The 20,039-nt window shown below is 43.2% G+C and overlaps 1 protein-coding gene across 3 annotated transcripts in view; it reads left to right on the forward strand.

The window, feature by feature from the left end:
* Nucleotides 1-20,039, forward strand: part of WDPCP (WD repeat containing planar cell polarity effector) — a 185,146-nt gene that overhangs the window by 137,689 nt on the left and 27,418 nt on the right. For all 3 annotated transcript variants that reach the window (XM_078784235.1, XM_068129394.2, XM_078784236.1), the window contains 3 exons: nucleotides 14,570-14,645; nucleotides 15,048-15,151; nucleotides 16,849-16,883. In XM_078784235.1, the coding sequence (XP_078640361.1) occupies nucleotides 14,570-14,645; nucleotides 15,048-15,151; nucleotides 16,849-16,883 (215 nt within the window). The remainder of the gene's footprint in view (nucleotides 1-14,569; nucleotides 14,646-15,047; nucleotides 15,152-16,848; nucleotides 16,884-20,039) is intronic.

The following is a 20,039-nucleotide window of genomic DNA, read 5'->3' on the forward strand; positions in this document are numbered from 1 at the left end:
AGTTCATTTGTGGTAATATTCCCGGAGATGGTTTTTAAAATCTCGGTGAGGTTCTTCTTCATCAGTCTTGTTGCTCCAATTATCACTGGTACAATTTCGATGCTCTTCAGCTTCCAAGATCTCTTGACGTCTATTTTGAGGTCCTGGTATTTGGTCATTTTCTTGAGTTCTGCATTGTTTAGGCCAAAATTGCTGGGTACAGACACCTCAAGTAGCAATTCCTTCTTTTCTTTTTTGTACCACAGTACTATACCTGCTTGCAATGCTTTGTTTTCTATGTTCATGCTTGATGGGATCATTAGATCGTATGTGAATATTACTTCCTTGTTTTCAGTGATTGCTTTTGGTTCATGTTTCCATTAGTTTTCTGGAACTGGAATATTAAGACGTTTGCAGATATGCCAGTGGATTACAAGACATACGTTGTTTTGCCTTTGGGTGCATAGCTGCTCTCATATGAGTTTTTTTTTTACATCCCGATAGGAGGTGGCTCGTATTTTCTGTTTCTACCTTGCAGAACCTACACTTGCCTGATTGACTCGGTCCCGCCATTTTCTTTTAGCCATTGGTGTAGTGTCCTTGGTCTTGGGGATTTATAATGATTCAATCTCCATCCCAGTTGAGCTGACCTCTTCTTAGCCATTCCAACGAGCCTTCTTTGTCTACTTCCAATCTGTCCAACTCTTTTTTCTTTTTTTTCCTGCTGTTTTGTCGTTCTCCCAGTTGTCGGTGTACACAGTATCTGTTGATACATTTTTATATTTTACTCAAACCAAGAAAAATCACAGCAGCAGCCTTTTTAGGTCACAGTATGTGTTGAAAAGTAAATAAAGTATTAACAGATCTATTGTACAAGTTGAAGTTTGTGTCTGTCCGTGCGTCATTGGCCATTTTCGGTGCTGCTTTTGCTTTTCCAGCCTGGGCTCCAATTTGACCCAGCTATAAACTGTGATCCCGGTGTTTTACAGACTGGGTGATTCATCAATGTGTGTGCCGTCCCTCCGATGGACGTTAAACCGGGGTTCCCATCACTGACATTAGTTGGTGGATGTTAAAAATCCAACGGTGTCCTTCACGAAGAATAGGCGAGCTATTGCCGGCACTCTGGGCAAATTACAAATTCCTGCCCTAACCTTAGTCGAATGTCATGCCTGATCACCCAGTTCGTGAAAGATTTGAGCCAAACTTCCCCCGGCCAACCATACAAGAACGTGGAATTTCAAACAAAGCATAACGTGATCTTTCGCCGGCCATACCTCTTCATACATGTAACATTGTAACAATGAGGAAGTGAAGACGAGCAAACGTGGGGTTTTGCTGTACTAAAAAAAACAAAAAAACATTTAGAGGTGAAGCTTGGGCCCCTTTATGGACCCCAGGGAAGTGACTCTCTCCCTCCCCCCAACACCCCCCCCCCCCATCCCCGTCCCCATCCCCATCCCCGATCCCCTCTCATCGGCCCTGATTCCACCCATCATCAGTCCCAATCGATGAAATACAATCACAGTCCCACTGGCTTCCATACAGTCAGTAGTGTTGGCAAACATAACCGCTATGCCTACCTAGTTGTAGGCCACCGATGCAGCAAGGCTCATTTGCCTCCATTAATAAATAATGCAAATCAAGCTTAAACAGCCGATTTCAGATCATCATAGAAATTATGAATATAATCAGTAATCACTATTTACTTGTGGAAGCTCAGACCGCATTATTTTGCCCCGGTTTGATAGTTTGTGCAGTTAATCCCAAAACAATCACCCCCACTGTTGCTACGTGACTTGCTGGAAGGCGCTGCGTCATCATACACATTCAAAGATGGCCGCCATAAATTCAGTGCCAAACACCAGAACATCCATTTTATTGTGGATATATATATATATATATATATATATATATATATATATATATATATATATATATATATAATTATATATATATATGTATGTATTATGTATGTATATATATTTATATGGCTAGAACACGAGCAAACAACCACGGGTTGGCAACCATTGCACAGGCTTGATTCAGATGAGACCACCCAGCAGGCCAACCCAAATATTGGGGAAACAAGGAAGGAGGCCAAGTAATTTTATTGTCCCCCGTCGCACCGCGGAGCGAAAGGGGGACTATGGTTTCCCCTCCGTCCGTGTGTGTGTTCGTCCGTGCGTGCGTGCATACGTACGTGCGTGTGTGCAAAAGCGAATTCTAATTTGGTGTGTGGGTGGAACCCACGTCAAAATCCAAGATGGCCACCGCCATGTATGTCTGAACCTTGTGAGCGGAATATCTTGAAAAATAAGCAAAGTACCAACTTGTAATCTGGTGTGTGGGTGTATCTAGGCATAAGGGAGAACGCTATTGAAAATTGGGTCGCCACGTCAAAATCCAAGATGGCCGCCTTGCGTCTTCCACTTTGTCAACTCACATCACTTCACCGACGGGGGACCTAGGCGTAACGCTTGTTATCTTTATTATGGTTATATTTTCACCCGTCTTTCTGTGACCGTTACCCGTTTACCCGTCACCCGTTCGTCTTTCTGTGAGCAGGATATCGAAAAACGTTATGGACGCATTTGGACAAAACTTGGTGGACAGGTTGTGTGTATGATAAGGACTAATTCTTTAGGTTTGGTGAAGACCTGGATCTGGATAGAGAATTTATTTCTTTATTTTGGCCGCTCTAGGTAGTTCTGTTATTGTTCATGGTCTTATCCATCGATTTGCACACCTTATCATCTGTCTAGGAGAAATGGAGGAAAAAAAACTTTGCTCCTTTCTCAATTCTCTTCCTGTATGAATGTGATCTTGTCTTCATAAACATCAGATGCAGTTGCATAAATTTAATGGCTCATGGTTACTCAACTCATTCTTTGCTCCGAGTGAAATGCTTCAACATCACACTTCGCTTCATTTGTTATATAGGTGCCAACACATTTTCGAACCTGTATACACACACCTGCAATTGTGACGAGAATGCTGTATTGTTTAAATAACAGATGTGGCCAAGTGGGTGATGGGTGGTGGGAGGTGGCGGACCGGCGGTGTACTTGTGGCGCATTTGTGTGTTTATTCTGCCCGGAACCTGCTGAGGGATTATCTCTCTCACGTTCTTCTGCGGGGTCAGATTTACCAATGTCCCACATCTGCCTTTTCTGTGGATTCCGTGTTTTTATTTTGGTTATCTGTTTATACACATTTTTAAATAGATTTTTTGATGCACCAACATCAATTGTTTATGAGGTTCAATCCACCTGGGAGGCAAGTGCGGTATTTTTTATGACGCAACATTGAAGCAGTTTTTGATGTTTCCTTTTTATTTTTCCTTATGCTTACTGATTCTTTCTCATTTTAAAGATTGCTTTCTGTATCAGTATTTCTCAGAAAGGAGGTTAATATTTGTATGCTTAGATTTAAAAAAAAAAAAAAAACACTTCTCGTTTTTCGTTTTGGCCTCAGTTTTAGGCATGTCCCAAAAGCACATCTTGGACTTTTACAATGGAGTTTTTCCTCCATCTGTTGTTAAACCCGAGGCTGGTTTTGGAATTGAATCTTGTTTTTGGAATTGAGGATGTTTTTTGGAATTGAGTCTGGTTTTCAAATGGAATCTGTTTTTTGGAATTGAGGCTGGTTTTTGGAATTTAGGTTGGTTTTGGAATTGATGTTTTTGGAATTTAGGCTGTTTTTGGGAATCGAGTGTTTTTGGAATTGAGGCTGTTTTTGGAATTGAGGGTGTTTTTTGGAATTGAGGCTGGTTTTTGGAATTTAGGTTGGTTTTGGAATTGATGTTTTTGGAATTTAGGCTGTTTTTGGGAATCGAGTGTTTTTGGAATTGAGGCTGTTTTTGGAATTGAGGCTGGTTTTCAAATGGAATCTTTTTTGAAATTGAGGCTGGTTTTTTGGAATTTAGGTTGGTTTTGGAATTGATGTTTTTGGAATTTAGGCTGTTTTTGGGAATCGAGTGTTTTTGGAATTGAGGCTGTTTTTGGAATTGAGGCTGGTTTTCAAATGGAATCTTTTTTGAAATTGAGGCTGGTTTTTTGGAATTTAGGCTGGTTTTTGGAATTGAGGATGTTTTTGGAATTGAGGCTGTTTTTTGGAATTTAGGTTGGTTTTTGGAATTGAGGATGTTTTTGGAATTGAGGCTGTTTTTTGGAATTAAGGCTGTTTTTTGGAACTGAGGCTAGTTTTTGGAATTGAGGTTGGTTTTTGGAATTGAGGCTGATTTTTGGACTTCAGGATTGTTTTGGAATTGAGGCTGTTTTTGGAATTGAGGCTGTTTTTTGGAATTGAGGCTGTTTTTGGAATTGAGGCTGGTTTTCAAATGGAATCTTTTTTGAAATTGAGGCTGGTTTTTTGGAATTTAGGCTGGTTTTTGGAATTGAGGATGTTTTTGGAATTGAGGCTGTTTTTTGGAATTTAGGTTGGTTTTTGGAATTGAGGATGTTTTTGGAATTGAGGCTGTTTTTTGGAATTAAGGCTGTTTTTTGGAACTGAGGCTAGTTTTTGGAATTGAGGTTGGTTTTTGGAATTGAGGCTGATTTTTGGACTTCAGGATTGTTTTGGAATTGAGGCTGTTTTTGGAATTGAGGCTGTTTTTTGGAATTTAGGTTGGTTTTTCGAATTGAGGTTGGTTTTTGGAATTGAGGCTGTTTTTTGGACTTCAGGATTGTTTTGGAATTGAGGCTGTTTTTGGAATTGAGGCTGTTTTTTGGAATTTAGGTTGGTTTTTGGAATTGACGATGTTTTTGGAATTGAGGCTGTTTTTTGGAATTAAGGCTGTTTTTTGGAACTGAGACTAGTTTTTGGACTTTAGAATGGTTTTGGAATTGAGGCTGTTTTTGGAATTTATGCTGGTTTTGGAATTTAGTCTGTTTTTTTGGAAGTCTGTTTTTTGGAATTGAGACTGTTTTTCTTGAATTGAGGCTGTTTTTTGGAATTGAGGATGTTTTTCTTGAATTGAGGCTGTTTTTTGGAACCGAGGCTAGTTTTTGGAATTGAGGTTGGTTTTTGGAATTGAGGCTGATTTTTGGACTTTAGGATGGTTTTGGAATTGAGGCTGTTTTTGGAATTGAGGCTGTTTTTTGGAATTTAGGTTAGTTTTTGGAATTGACGATGTTTTTGGAATTGAGGCTGTTTTTTGGAATTAAGGCTGTTTTTTGGAACTGAGGCTAGTTTTTGGAATTGAGGTTGGTTTTTGGAATTGAGGCTGATTTTTGGACTTTAGAATGGTTTTGGAATTGAGGCTGTTTTTGGAATTTATGCTGGTTTTGGAATGTAGTCTGTTTTTTGGAATTGAGGCTGTTTTTCTTGAATTGAGGCTGTTTTTTGGAATTGAGGATGATTTTTCTTGAATTGAGGTTGTTTTTTGGAACTGAGACTAGTTTTTGGAATTGAGGTTGGTTTTTGGAATCGAGGCTGATTTTTGGACTTTAGGATGGTTTTGGAATTGAGGCTGTTTTTTGGAATTGAGGATGTTTTTCTTGAATTGAGGTTGTTTTTTGGAATTGAGGATGTTTTTCTTGAATTGAGGCTGTTTTTTGGAACCGAGGCTAGTTTTTGGAATTTAGGTTGGTTTTTGGAATTGAGGATGTTTTTGGAATTGAGGCTGTTTTTTGGAATTAAGGCTGTTTTTTGGAACTGAGGCTAGTTTTTGGAATTGAGGTTGGTTTTTGGAATTGAGGCTGATTTTTGGACTTCAGGATTGTTTTGGAATTGAGGCTGTTTTTGGAATTGAGACTATTTTTTGGAATTGACGATGTTTTTGGAATTGAGGCTGTTTTTTGGAATTGAGACTAGTTTTTGGAATTGAGGTTGGTTTTTGGAATTGAGGCTGATTTTTGGACTTTAGAATGGTTTTGGAATTGAGGCTGTTTTTGGAATTTATGCTGGTTTTGGAATTTAGTCTGTTTTTTTGGAAGTCTGTTTTTTGGAATTGAGGCTGTTTTTCTTGAATTGAGGCTGTTTTTTGGAATTGAGGATGTTTTTCTTGAATTGAGGTTGTTTTTTGGAATTGAGGATGTTTTTCTTAAATTGAGGCTGTTTTTTGGAACCGAGGCTAGTTTTTGGAATTGAGGTTGGTTTTTGGAATTGAGGCTGATTTTTGGACTTTAGGATGGTTTTGGAATTGAGGCTGTTTTTGGAATTGAGGCTGTTTTTTGGAATTTAGGTTCGTTTTTGGAATTGACGATGTTTTTGGAATTGAGGCTGTTTTTTGGAATTAAGGCTGTTTTTTGGAACTGAGGCTAGTTTTTGGAATTGAGGTTGGTTTTTGGAATTGAGGCTGATTTTTGGACTTTAGAATGGTTTTGGAATTGAGGCTGTTTTTGGAATTTATGCTGGTTTTGGAATGGTCTGTTTTTTGGAATTGAGGCTGTTTTTCTTGAATTGAGGCTGTTTTTTGGAATTGAGGATGCTTTTTCTTGAATTGAGGTTGTTTTTTGGAATTGAGGATGTTTTTCTTGAATTGAGGCTGTTTTTTGGAATTAAGGCTGTTTTTTGGAACTGAGACTAGTTTTTGGAATTGAGGTTGGTTTTTGGAATCGAGGCTGATTTTTGGACTTTAGGATGGTTTTGGAATTGAGGCTGTTTTTGGAATTTATGCTGGTTTTGGAATTGTCTGTTTTTCTCGAATTGAGGCTGTTTTTTGGGGAAAAAAAATTGGATACAGAGTCGAGGCTCGTGAAAGAGCTAACATTTATAAAACAAACAAATCAAACACACAAGCAAACAAAGTATATAAAAAGGGGAGCGGTCGACAAGATGGGGAGAGAAGGGGAGGAGGCACACAAACACAACATTTGAGAGCAGGGACATCGGGAGATGTTTTTGGAGGGAGAGGGCCTGGGGGGAGGCAGGATAGGTATAAAACGCAAGGACACCAAAGACTTCCAGGAAAGAAGTGAAAAGTCACCTTTAAAAAGTGGATTTGGGGTGAAATTAGCGGGGGTAGAAAAGATCAAGGTTTTGGATTGGGGAAGATAAGAGATGGTGGTGAACAGCCGTTTTAAAGACCTGGAGGGAGGAGTGGGATTGAAGACAGTGAGGGAGTTTGTTCCAGAGGTGGGAGAAAAGAGGAGTGAAGGTGAGCAGAGAGTCTTTATTTTGGCAGTTTAACCATAAGAGGGTTGCAGGCAGATGTTGTGCGACCTGTAGGAATATTTGGGGGACAGAGCCCAGAGAGAGCTGGGGGAGCAAGGCCAGAGAGGAGTTGGTAGAAGACGGAAAGACCACCAACCTGCCTGCGGTGAGTAAGTGAAAGGCCCTCGGAGATAGCGTCATCGCAGGAGATTCCAATGATTCTGAACGCTTTGGTTTCAACAGCGTGAAGACAAGCTAGGTGTGAGGCAGGAGCACCAGCCCAGAGGGGAGAGCAGTACTCCATTGAGCTGCGGATGAAAGCCTTGTATGTGGTGAGGAGCTCAGTTGTGCCAAGGAAGGACTTCGCACGACGGAGGATGCCCAGTCGGCGACTGGCTTTGGAGGCCAGCTTGGAAATGTGGTTTTCCCAGGAAAGATCATGGCAGATAGTGAGACCCAAAAGCTTGAGTAACAGAACTTCTTGGAGAGGATTATTCAGAAAGTAGATGGGAGGGTTGTCCAGTCGGTCTTTTCGGAGAGACATCGTAAGAGTGTGAGATTTGTCAGGATTGAAAGACATGTTCCACTTGTTTGCCCAGTCTGTGATTTTGTCCAGGTCTGCAGAGAGTGAGGAGGCTGCAGACTGCCGATCTGAGGGATGAGGAATGGAGCGGCAGAGAGTGGAGTCATCAGCAAAGAGATAGAGAGGATTTTCAAGAGAGTCAGAGAGATCATTGATGAAGACCAGAAAAAGCACAGGGCCCAGAACACTGCCTTGGGGAACTCCAGCCTGAACAGGAAGAGGAGATGAGAGAAACCCATTCAGGGCCACACGTTGATTACGACTAGAGAGGAAGTCCGCCAGCCATGCGTGGAGATTTCCATGGATACCAAAGGAGGAGAGTTTGGTGAGCAGAGCGGGGTGCCAGACCGTATCGAAGGCACGTGATATGTCGAGGGAGACAGCTCTAATTTCCTGTTTGGCATTGAGGACCTCCATCCATTGTTGAGACAGCAGAAGCAGCATGTCCAGAGTAGAGTGACCTGGTCTGAAACCAAATTGATGATCAGAGATCAAGCCATTGGAGAAGAGGAAAGATTTCATATCCGAAGCAATGATGGATTCCATGACTTTTTTTTCTTTCTTTTTTTTTTTTTTTTTTTTTTTGTTTGTTTGTTTGTTTTGTTTTGTTTTGTTTTGTTTTGTTTTGTTTTGTATACAAGATCGAGGCTCGTGAAAGAGCGAACATTAATCACACAGAAAGACAAACCGACACATAAAACATATAACATCGGGAGCGGTAGACAAGATGGGGAGAGAGGGGGAAGGACACAAACACAACATTTGAGAGCAGGGACCGAGAGACATGGAGACATCGAGAGATCTGAGAGAGGGCGAGGGCTTTGGGGGGGGGGCATGGGAAGGGGGCGGTGGGAGAGGTATAAAACATATGGACACTGCCAGGACTTCCAGGAAAGAAGTTGGAATTTCAAACAAGGTGGATCTGGGGTGAAATTAGCGGGGGTAGAAAAGATCAAGGTTTTGGATGGGGGAAGATAAGAGATGGTGGTGAACAGCTGTTTTAAAGACCTGGAGGGAGGAGTGGGATTGAAGGGAGTGAGGGAGTTTGTTCCAGAGGCGGGAGAAAAGAGGAATGAAAGAGTGAAGGTGAGCAGAGAGCCGAGATTTCGGCAGTTTAACCATCAGAGGGTTGTTGGCAGATCTTGTGCGACCTGTAGGAATATTTGGGGGACAGAGCACAGAGAGAGCTGGGGGTGCAAGGCCGGAGAGGAGTCGGTAGAAGACAGAAAGACCACCTACCTGCCTGCGGTGAGTGAGTGAAAGGCCCTCAGAGATAGCTTCATCGCGGGAGATTCCAATAATTCTGAAAGCTTTGGTTTCAACAGCGTGAAGCCGAGCTAGGTGTGAGGCAGGAGCACCGGCCCATAGGGGAGAACAGTATTCCATTGAGCTGCGGATGAAAGCCTTGTATGTGGTGAGGAGCTCAGGTGTGCCGAGGAAGGACTTCGCACGACGGAGGATGCCCAGTCGGCGACTGGCTTTGGAGGCCAGCTTGGAAATGTGGTTTTCCCAAGAAAGATCATGGCAGATAGTGAGACCCAAAATCTTGAGCGACAGAACTTCTTGGAGAGGATTGTTGAGAAAGTAGATGGGAGGGTTGTCCAGTCGATCTTTTTGGAGAGACATAGTAAGAGTGTGAGATTTGTCAGGATTGAAAGACATGTTCCACTTGTTTGACCAGTCTGTGATTTTGTCCAGGTCTTCAGAGAGTGAGGAGGCAGCAGACTGCCGATCTGAGGGAAGAGGAATGGAGCGGCAGAGAGTGGAGTCATCAGCAAAGAGATAGAGAGGATTTTCGAGAGAGTCAGAGAGATCATTGATGAAGACCAGAAAAAGCACGGGGCCCAGAACACTGCCTTGGGGAACTCCAGCCTGAACAGGAAGAGGAGATGAGAGAAACCCATTCAGGGCCACACGTTGACGACGACTAGAGAGGAAGTCCGCCAGCCATGCGTGGAGATTTCCATGGATACCAAAGGAGGAGAGTTTGGTGAGCAGAGCGGGGTGCCAGACCGTGTCGAAGGCACGTGATATGTCGAGGGAGACAGCTCTAATTTCCTGTTTGGCATTGAGGACCTCCATCCATTGTTGAGACAGCAGAAGCAGCATGTCCAGAGTAGAGTGACCTGGTCTGAAACCAAATTGATGATCAGAGATCAAGCCATTGGAGAAGAGGAAAGATTTCATATCCGAAGCAATGATGGATTCCATGACTTTGCTGATAATTGGGAGAAGGCTGATTGGTCTGTAGTTGCTAGGATCTGTTTTTGCACCTTTTTTGTGCAAAGCGGTGATGTTGGCTGATTTCCAAGCAGATGGCAGTTGACCTTGAGCAAAAGAGAGGGTGAAGAGAACAGAGAGAGGGTGAGATAGAGCAGCAGAGCAGCAGAGCAGGATTTTAGGACCCGTGGGCTGATGCCGTCGGGTCCAGTTGCAGAATCAGAGTCGAGGGTTGACAGAAACTTTTCCACCTTGTCAGGAGGAAAGGACACGGAGTCCAGGAGCAGCAGGGTACGACTGGGTATGGTGGGTACAGAGAGGGATGGGTTTGGGACACAAGATTTAGAGGCAAACACAGAGTTGAGGCATTCAGCTTTTTCACGTGCGGAGTCAGCTGTGTAGCCGTTTGAGGTAAGGGAGGGGATGGAGGGGGAACAAACACCAGAAACGGATTTGACCAGACGCCACCAGGATTTGGAAGAGGGAGACAGATAAGAGAGTTCGGTCTTGAGAACGGAGAGATATTGTTTCCTGGCTCTCCTGAGGGTGGACACACACTTGTTTCGGGCTTTGTGAAAGGAAATGAGATTTCCTTCCGTTGGATTTGCTTTCCAGGAGACGAAGGCAAGTTGTTTCTGGGCAACAGCCTCACCACAAGATTCCGTGTACCATGGACGGGAGGAAGGGTATGACAACTGAAGACGAGATGGGATAAATCTGTGCATGAGAGAGAGCAATTTACTTTGGAAGAATTCCCAGGATGAGTTGATGTCAGAGGTGGTAGAGATGGGAGACCAGTCCAGATGATTGATGGCTGCTTGAAGACCGTGCCAGTTGGCCTGAGTGAAATGCCAGACTCGTCGACGCTTAGCAGGCTCCCTGAGGATGGTCAGAGAGATGTCCACTTTAACAAGGACATGATCAGATGATCCGATCGGAGCAGAAGAAGAGCAGCAGACATTTTCAGGGAAGTTAGTCATTACCAAGTCCAGAAGAGAAGATGTTCCGTTGACTGAGATCCGGGTCGGGAAATTGACAGATTGTGTCAGTCCCAGTGAGTCGCAGAAGTCCTTTGCTGAGGAGCCATGGCTGGTGAGAGAGGTACCCACACCCAGCCAACTGGCATGATGACAGTTGAAATCACCACATATGAGGAAGAGAGAGTTGGGATGAGTAGATAGAAGTTGGTCCATATCATCAGACAGCGAGATGTAGATGGAGTCATCACTGTTTGGTGGACGGTACAACACACATATGAACAAGAGGTGGGAGCGAAGGGGAAGCTGTAGCCAGAGGTATTCCTGGGGGTGAGGTGGAGAGAGTGCAGTGCAGGGCGAGTGAGGAAGAGAGTTTTTGATAAAGATAGCAACCCCGCCTCCAGGACGAGGCTCAGGTCTATCATACCGGAGGAGGGAGTAGCCCGGGAGAGATACTATGGAATCAGAGACATCATAAAGGAGGAAAGTTTCTGTTAAGCAGATCACGTCTGGTTTGACAGAAGCAACCTGTATGGAGAGATCAGTTAAGTTTGAACGAAGGCCGCGGATGTTTGAGGTCCATACCGTTAATGAAGAGGAAGGGGGAGCATCAGATACAGAACAGGGGGGAGGAGGGGTAGGGTAAGATGTGGAAGAGGTGGAAGAGGTAGGGAGAGCTGTTGAAGGTGTGTCAGAGATTTCAGAATATTTTGCTGATAATTGGGAGAAGGCTGATTGGTCTGTAGTTGCTAGGATCTGTTTTTGCACCTTCTTTGTGCCTTCTTTGTGCATGAGAGAGCAATTTACTTTGGAAGAATTCCCAGGATGAGTTGAGGTGGTAGAGATGGGAGACCAGTCCAGATGATTGATGGCTGCTTGAAGACCGTGCCAGTTGGCCTGAGTGAAATGCCAGACTCGTCGATGCTGAGCAGGCTCCCTGAGAATGGTCAGAGAGATGTCCACTTTAACAAGCACATGATCAGATGATCCGATTGGAGCAGAAGAAGAGCAGCAGACATTTTCAGGGAATTAAGGATGTTTTTCTTGAATTGAGGCTGTTTTTTAGAATTGAGGATGTTTTTCTTGAATTGAGGTTGTTTTTCTTGAATTGAGGCTGTTTTTTGGAATTTAGGTTGGTTTTTGGAATTGAGGCTGGTTTTGGAATTGAGGCTGGTTTTTTAATTGAGGTTGATTTTCTTGAATTGAGGCTGTTTTTTGGAATTGAGGATGTTTTTATAAAAATTATTATTATTATTTTTTTGTATACAGAGTCGAGGCTCGTGAAAGAGCTAACATTTATCAAACAAACAAATCAAACAAACAAATCAAACAAACAAGCAAACAAAGTATATAAAAAGGGGAGCAGTTGACAAGATGGGGAGAGAAGGGGAGAAAGCACACAAACACAACATTTGAGAGCAGGGACATCAGGAGATGTGAGGGAGGGAGAGGGCCTGGGGGGAGGCAGGATAGGTATAAAACGCAAGGACACCAAGGACTTCCAGGAAAGAAGTCGGCACCTCAAAAAAGTGGATTTGGGGTGAAATTAGCGGGGGTAGAAAAGATCAAGGTTTTGGATTGGGGAAGATAAGAGATGGTGGTGAACAGCCGTTTTAAAGACCTGGAGGGAGGAGTGGGATTTAAGAACGTGAGGGAGTTTGTTCCAGAGGCGGGAGAAAAGAGGAATGAAGGAGTGAAGGTGAGCAGAGAGGCGTGATTTTGGCAGTTTAACCATAAGAGGGTTGCAGGCAGATGTTGTGCGACCTGTAGGAATATTTGGGGGACAGAGCCCAGAGAGAGCTGGGGGAGCAAGGCCAGAGAGGAGTCGGTAGAAGACGGAAAGACCACCAACCTGCCTGCGGTGAGCAAGTGAAAGGCCCTCGGAGATAGCGTCATCGCGGGAGATTCCAATGATTCTGAACGCTTTGGTTTCAACAGCGTGAAGACGAGCTAGATGTGAGGCAGGAGCACCAGCCCAGAGCGGAGAGCAGTATTTTGGAATTGAGGCTGGTTTTTTTTAATTGGGGCTGATTTTTGGAATTGAGGCTGTTTTTTGGAATTGAGGATGTTTTTTGGAATTGAAGATGTTTTTGGAATTGAGGCTGTTTTTTTTTAATTGGGGTTGATTTTTGGAATTGAGTCTGGTTTTCTTGAATTGAGGCTTTTTTGGAATTGAGGATGTTTTTTGGAATTGAGGATGTTTTTGGAATCGAGGCTGATTTTTTTTAATTGGGGCTGATTTTTGGAATTGAGGCTGGTTTTGTTTCATTGGGGCTGATTTTTGGAATTGAGTCTGGTTTTCTTGAATTGAGGCTTTTTTGGAATCGAGGATGTTTTTTGGAATTGAGGATGTTTTTGGAATTGAGGCTGATTTTTTTTAATTGGGGCTGATTTTTGGAATTGAGGCTGGTTTTTTTTAATTGGGGCTGATTTTTGGAATTGAGGCTGGTTTTTGAAATTGCGGCTGATTTCTGGAATGGAGGCTGCTTTTTAGAATACGGGACTTTTAATTCAATAACGTAATCCTCCCCAGAGTGCTTGGCGGTAGAAACCCCATAGCAACGAGGATCATCAAAGCAGCCGAATGTATATCGTATATCGTGCATGCAAAATAATGATCGTTACCTAAAATGGCCCACGAAGCTTCAAAAAGAAGCCGAAAATACTTGGAAGTGTATGTGCGAGAAAGGGATGTCCCTCTGCAGAACGAAAGAGTTGGAGAACTTTCTGAACTCGACCAAAAAGATAATAGCTTGCAGCTCCCCATACTGCAGTCTCTTGAGTGGAATAGTGCAAGGGTCAAAGGTTCATAGACTGGCGTGTTCTACCCAAACCTTTGACCATCGCTGTCAGCGAGTGGAGTGGTGTGTGTGTGTGTGTGTGTGTGTGTGTGTGTGTGTGTGTGTGTGTGTGTGTGTGTGTGTGTGTGTGTGTGTGTGTGTGTGTGTCAGTACGTCATGTGAACATGGGAGGTTTGGTGGTTTATTTAATGGATGTCTGCATTTGGAAAAACTGTCATCATTACCAACATTCAGGTATACTTTTCAGACACATCTGGGGCTTTGACATATCTTGAAATATCTCAGACATATCTTCGCAATGCAATGAAGATAATATCTGGGGCTTGTCAATGCACAAGGTAAATGATGACATCTACTATTAATTATGTTTCGAAGGGCTAAATGTGGAAGTGCGAGCGGTAAGGGCTGTTATAGAGTACCAGTATATATTTTGTGTTTGGATCTGGGACCACAAGATAAATTATTTTTGCATATATTGGTAAAAGAGAAGTGTGTGTGTGTGTGTGTGTGTGTGTGTGTGTGTGTGTGTGTGTGTGTGTGTGTGTGTGTGTGTGTGTGTGTGTGTGTGTGTGCGCGCGTGTGCGCGCGCCCCCCTACGCGTGCTAGGTCTTCCATCAATCTTAGACCCTGTAAGTAAATAAATATTAAGCAGTAGAAGGTTTGATAATGTGATTCATACCTCTGTCTTTACACATCTCTGCAGTGTTAACCCTTTCCTCCCAATACTACTTGCTCGTCAATAGTAAGTACAGCATGTATTAGTAATTGATGTTTCATGGTTGGCCCGAATGAAGCACCCATCTAACCTAAGCATTTCGCTTTTAAGGCCTTCCATATAACTCATCCTGGAATCACTTAAAATAAGAAGTCAAATTTTAAGTTCCTGTTGTGTGCATCTGTTGTTACCACAGACATGCTGAACTTGCTTGAATGTCAGGATGATCGGCTCCGGGCTACCTGCTCTCCACAAGGTTTACAGCAGTCTCGGTGCGATCGCTCACCTCTCTCCTCGTTATGAAATGCCTCCTAAGTTGTTTGCTTCTTGTTGAATATGAGCAACCCCCCCCCCACCCCAACCCCCCCCCCCCCCCCCCACCCCGCAATCCCCCACTACCCTCCACACTGCCTAACTAAACCATTCCATCTCAGTTGTGCATTAAATAAAACAACAGAACTTCACAAAGGGTGAGACAACCATTTAGCTTGCTAATAAGCTTGGTGTTTTGAAGGCTATTGCAAGATGACATGCACCTGTGACAGGTGCAACCCGAGGCATGTCTCCACACGGCTTGCCTAAACATGTGGAACCGCCCTTTACGAACCTCATAAAGCCACTGTATGTGCAGCGGATGCGTTTTCAACATTTGCAAGCTAACATGCACCCTCTAGGTCCAGGGGAGAACCATCAAGGGTGGAAAGTTTGGAAGAACCTAACGTGGAAATGTTGGAAGCTGCTCTCCAAGGAGATTCCGCATCCTGGCCCGACGATTCTGGTATGTTGCACTGATACTGTACCCAGAATGATTTATTGCCACAGCCTTTTGAGTTTTGTTGTTTTTGTTTTATTTATATATATATATATATATATGCAGTCACGTGAAAAAGTAAGTACACCCCATGTAAAGTTTTGACTTTTTCAACATATTTCAACATACAGCTATTTGATCTTCATTTCAACAATATTGATAGATAAAGGTGATATAATATAACAAATATCATGAAACATTTACATTTTGTAGTCCATTGTATAATTTAAATAAACATAAATGCAAATTTCGCATGTGGAAAAAGTAAGTACACCCTTGGCTCTAATGGGTGGTATTGCCCCCTTTGGCAGAAACAACCTCAAGTAGGCGTTTCTTATAACTGTCTACCAGTCTCTGACATCGACTGGGAGAAATTTTTGCCCACTTCTCCATGCAGAATTCTTTCAGCTGTGCGATGTTTGAGGGGTTTCTTGCATGCACAGCTCGTTTCAAATCCCCCCACAACATCTCGATGGGATTTAGATCCGGGCTTTGACTTGGCCATTCCAGAACCCTCCATTTCTTTCTTTTCATCCATTCTTTGGTGGATTTACTGGTATGTTTAGGGTCATTGTCATGTTGCAAGGTCCACCTTTGGTTGAGCTTCAACACTCCGACAGACGTCCTCACATTATCCTCAAGCACCCTCTGTGGTACAATGAAGAATTCATAGTGGATTCTATGATGGTGAGCTGCCCAGGCCCTGATGCAGCAAAGCTGCCCCAAACCATATTTCCACCACCATGCTTTACAGGTGGTATCAGGTTCTTGTGGTCAAATGCTGTCTTTGGTTTTCGCCAAACATGTCTTCTGGTACTGTGGCCAAGTAGCTCTACCTTTGACTCATCTGTCCAGAGCACATTGTTCCAGAAGTGCTGGTCTTTGCCTCGGTGTTCATTGGCAAAGTTTAGTCTTGCCCTGATGTTCTTTCTGGACAGCAAAGGTTTCCTCCTGGCACACCTCCCATGAAGATCAAATTTGTGCAGCCTCTTTCTAATGGTAGACTCGTGCACTTTGACATCAACAGTGGCAAGAGCTACCTGTAGGTCCCGTGATGACATTCTGGGGTTCTTAGAGACTTCTTTCAGCATCTTGCGGTCTGCTCTCGGGCTGAACTTGCTAGGGCGGCCTGGCCTGAACAAGTTAGCAGTTGTTTGGAATCGTCTCCACCTCTAGATGATCTTCCGGACAGTCGAATGATTGATTTCAAATTGTTTGGAGATCTTTTTAAATCCCTTCCCAGACTCGTCGGCATCTATAACCTTCTTTCTGAAGGCCTCAGAGAGCTCTTTTGATCTAGGCATGGTGACGCCGCACACTTCAACAACAAAGAGCAAACCAAACGAAATGTCTGAGGTTTAAATAAAACAGGTTCCTCCAAGATCCTCTCCAACGATGTTCTCATCATTTGCACCTGAGCTGGTGCACCTGATTCTAATTTTAGGTATTTGAAGTCGTGATAAATGTGGGGGTGTACTTACTTTTTCACGTGACTGTACATGTTCTTAGAATTCAGTATTTTAAAAAGAAAAGTTTTTTGTGTCGAATGTTGAAAATATGATGTGCTGTCACAATTGCTTCATCTTCTTGGAGGTTTGAGCACAATATTTATTTTTAAGGTGTACTGGTTATTATAATTGTAATTTTGATTATTTATATTTCAGATAACACGTCCGAGGAGCATGACACAATATCCAAGGTGAGTTCAATTTCACAGATTTGACACGTTAGCGAAGCAGGTGCACATTTTGAGATATATTTATTTAAGCATTTCATTGGGCTGGCAGGATGGCCTAAAAGTAACGCTCGCTCTCCTTTAAGCTGTCTATCCTGGGTTTGAATCTCGACCCAGCTATAAACTGGCACAGGTAGGGTGATTCGTAAATATGTTTCATCCCTTGGATAGACGTTAAGCTGGGTGTCTCATCTACCGGAATTAGTTGGTGAACGTTAAAGATTGCACGGTGTTCTTAACGATGAGTAGGTGAGTTATCACCAGCACATTGAACAAATTACAAATTCCTGCCCTAACCGACAGGGGGCACTGGGTCTCTCCTTCTGAAATGTGCGGTACACCTGTGCCCTCAGCAAATGATGCTACCCGGAGCTATGTTCTGCATTGAAAGAGGAAAAAGAAGAGGCATTTCGAGGTTGACATGGACTTTGTTTGGAACATGTAAAAAGAATAGTTCAGTGTTTCAATATTTATACAATAATAGTTTACTCTCAGCAAATTACACAGGAAGTGAGATCACGACTGATCAAAGCATTCTGGGAAAAACAGTTGCGTCTACTGTGGTTCAGAGGTGTATCATCAGGTACGTTGCTTGTGAAAGTGAATTTCAACTGCACAATGTTATGCTCTATATGTCACCTGCCCCTCTGAAAAGGTGGGAGATGGGGACATTAAAACGAGCTCCGTCCGACCGACCGATCATCCGTTCATGTACGTTCTGTACGTGATATTTGAAAAACCGTTGAACAATTCGCTTTTGTATTGGAGATATCTATTCGTCATGACATTATCTCGCTGCGATTGGCTGAATTATGTTGTCGTAATGAGATTGAAGAGAATGTGGAGGTCGATTCCACAGGTGGGGAAAAAAAAGAAGAAGAGATGAGTGGAGGTGAGCAGTAATCCTGGATTTTGAGAGATTCACCAGAAGGGGGTCGATGGATGGACACGTGGTCAAATCTTCCATCCAGGTGGTCACCAATTTAGCGACGGATGGTCCTTGGAGGACTACGCTGTACACTGGGAACGCCACACAGCTCTTTACTTCGGTTTCCACCGTACAGAAACCCCGAGATGTGTCACCGACAGTCAGTTTACCTGTCTAAAGGATGGGGGCCCGAGCAATAACCCCGCACGAACCACTGCATTTTACAATTTTTATCGAGGACTTTTCACACCAAATTATAACGCCTGAGGTCTGACCTACAGCGTTAATTACTTTTCTGAATTCCAACCGCACACCAGTGAGAAAAACAGGGTTTTTCTTCTTCAACAATAGGGAAGGAAGACCAAGAGGCAAACCCTGATCAATCATTTCTCTTTAGTTCGATTTCCCCCACTCCTACGATATGTCGAGGCTCACGTGTGAAATACCTTTTGGCCCAATCGTTCACGTGCATTAAACACAGAGAGAGGGATCATGGTGGTGGTGCACCTTCTGCTTGAAGACCTGGAGGGAAGAGTTCAACTTGAACAATCTTGGGAATCTGCTTGCGTTGGCTTATTTGACAAACGAGTTACTAATCCATTGTTGTTTAAAAAGATGTGCGTCCAATGTCCAACAATGGGTTAAATTCACCAATTAAATAAACTAGTGAGGTACCCGTGCTATGCACGGGTGGGAGGCCAGAAGTAAACAGACAATGCAGAAATGGCAAATGCTAAAGCATGGAACCAATAAATTCCACATTCCTGTAGCACCTTCAGTCGCACGTCAGACATGGACAGCAAGTTCGTGAAGGACTTCCATGAAAAACGTACACTTTGGCAAACAAACGGGTACGTTTGTTTGATACCCAGTCAATGGCGAATCTGCATATGGCGATCCACGAATTTCACGTTTAGAAAGTAGAAACTGTCACGGCATTTTGTCATTCATTTGAACTCAATATCTCTTGTTTCATTCCAAACAGTATAACTCCAATCACAAATTAAATAGCATTAATATAAAAAATAAACTTTTAACAACATTCGTGACATAAACAAATATTTAAATCCTGATGTGAAGTTCCGTACGGTTGGGTGAATACAATTACGAATTCAAAATCGTAATTGTATTCACTCAATTCCAATCATCAATTGATACTTTAACAAAACGATTAACACGATTAACGTTTAACGATTAAACATTACGATTGAATGACGGTTGTATTGGGATATTATCAAACCCGTGCATTTCCGTCATCTGTCCACTTCCGCATTCGTGGCAGGTTCATAATTCTCATCAAAATCTAAACAGTATTTGTAGAATTTCAATAAAAGCCACAATACTGTTCATATCGGTAAATATTATTCCATCGTGTTTGGAAAACTGGAAAATTGGAAAAATTGGATAAACAATATAGCCTATTTTACTCCAGGGGGTCCCAGGATTACACACCCAAAATATCATTGTGATCGGTTCAGCCGTTTTTGCGGTACCTTCGAACGGACGGACGGATGGACAGACGGACGGACATTTGGTGAATTATCGTAAGACTAGTGTGACTCGGCATGCTCCGCTCGCCTCACCACACGTCGTTTCAGAGGGATAGGCATCTTTGACCATTTTGGTGTATTTTGGGTCTTCATGTTTTGGTTCTTCAGGGCCATTTGGGTCTTCAGAGTCTTTTGGATCCTCTGGGCTTTTAAGGGTATTTTGGGTCTTTGCGGTGTTTTGGGTCTTCGGTGTCTTCAGGGGTTTTGGGTCTTAAGAGTCTTTTGTTTCCTCTGGGTCTTTAAGAGTCTTTGTGGTATTTTGGTTCTTCGGGGTCTTTAAGGGTCTTTGGGGTCTTCAGGGTTTTTTGGGTCTTCAGGGTGTTTTGGGACTTCAGGGTGTTTTGGGTCTTCGGGATCTTTTGGGTCTTTAGGGTATTTTTGAACCTCAGGGCCTTCAAGGGTATTTTGGGTCTTTGGGGTGTTTTGGGTCTTCAGGGTGTTTTGGGTCTTCAGGGTCTTTTGGGTCTTTAAGGGTCTTTGTATTCTTCAGGGTGTTTTGGGTCTTCAGGGTGTTTTGGGACTTCAGGGTGTTTTGGGTCTTCGGGATCTTTTGGGTCTTTAGGGTATTTTTGAACCTCAGGGCCTTCAAGGGTATTTTGGGTCTTTGGGGTGTTTTGGATCTTCGGCGTCTTTGGGGTCTTC

Source organism: Myxine glutinosa, chromosome 9 (genome assembly GCF_964187855.1).
Source record: "Myxine glutinosa chromosome 9, kmMyxGlut1.1, whole genome shotgun sequence".
NCBI classification, from domain to species: domain Eukaryota; kingdom Metazoa; phylum Chordata; class Myxini; order Myxiniformes; family Myxinidae; genus Myxine; species Myxine glutinosa.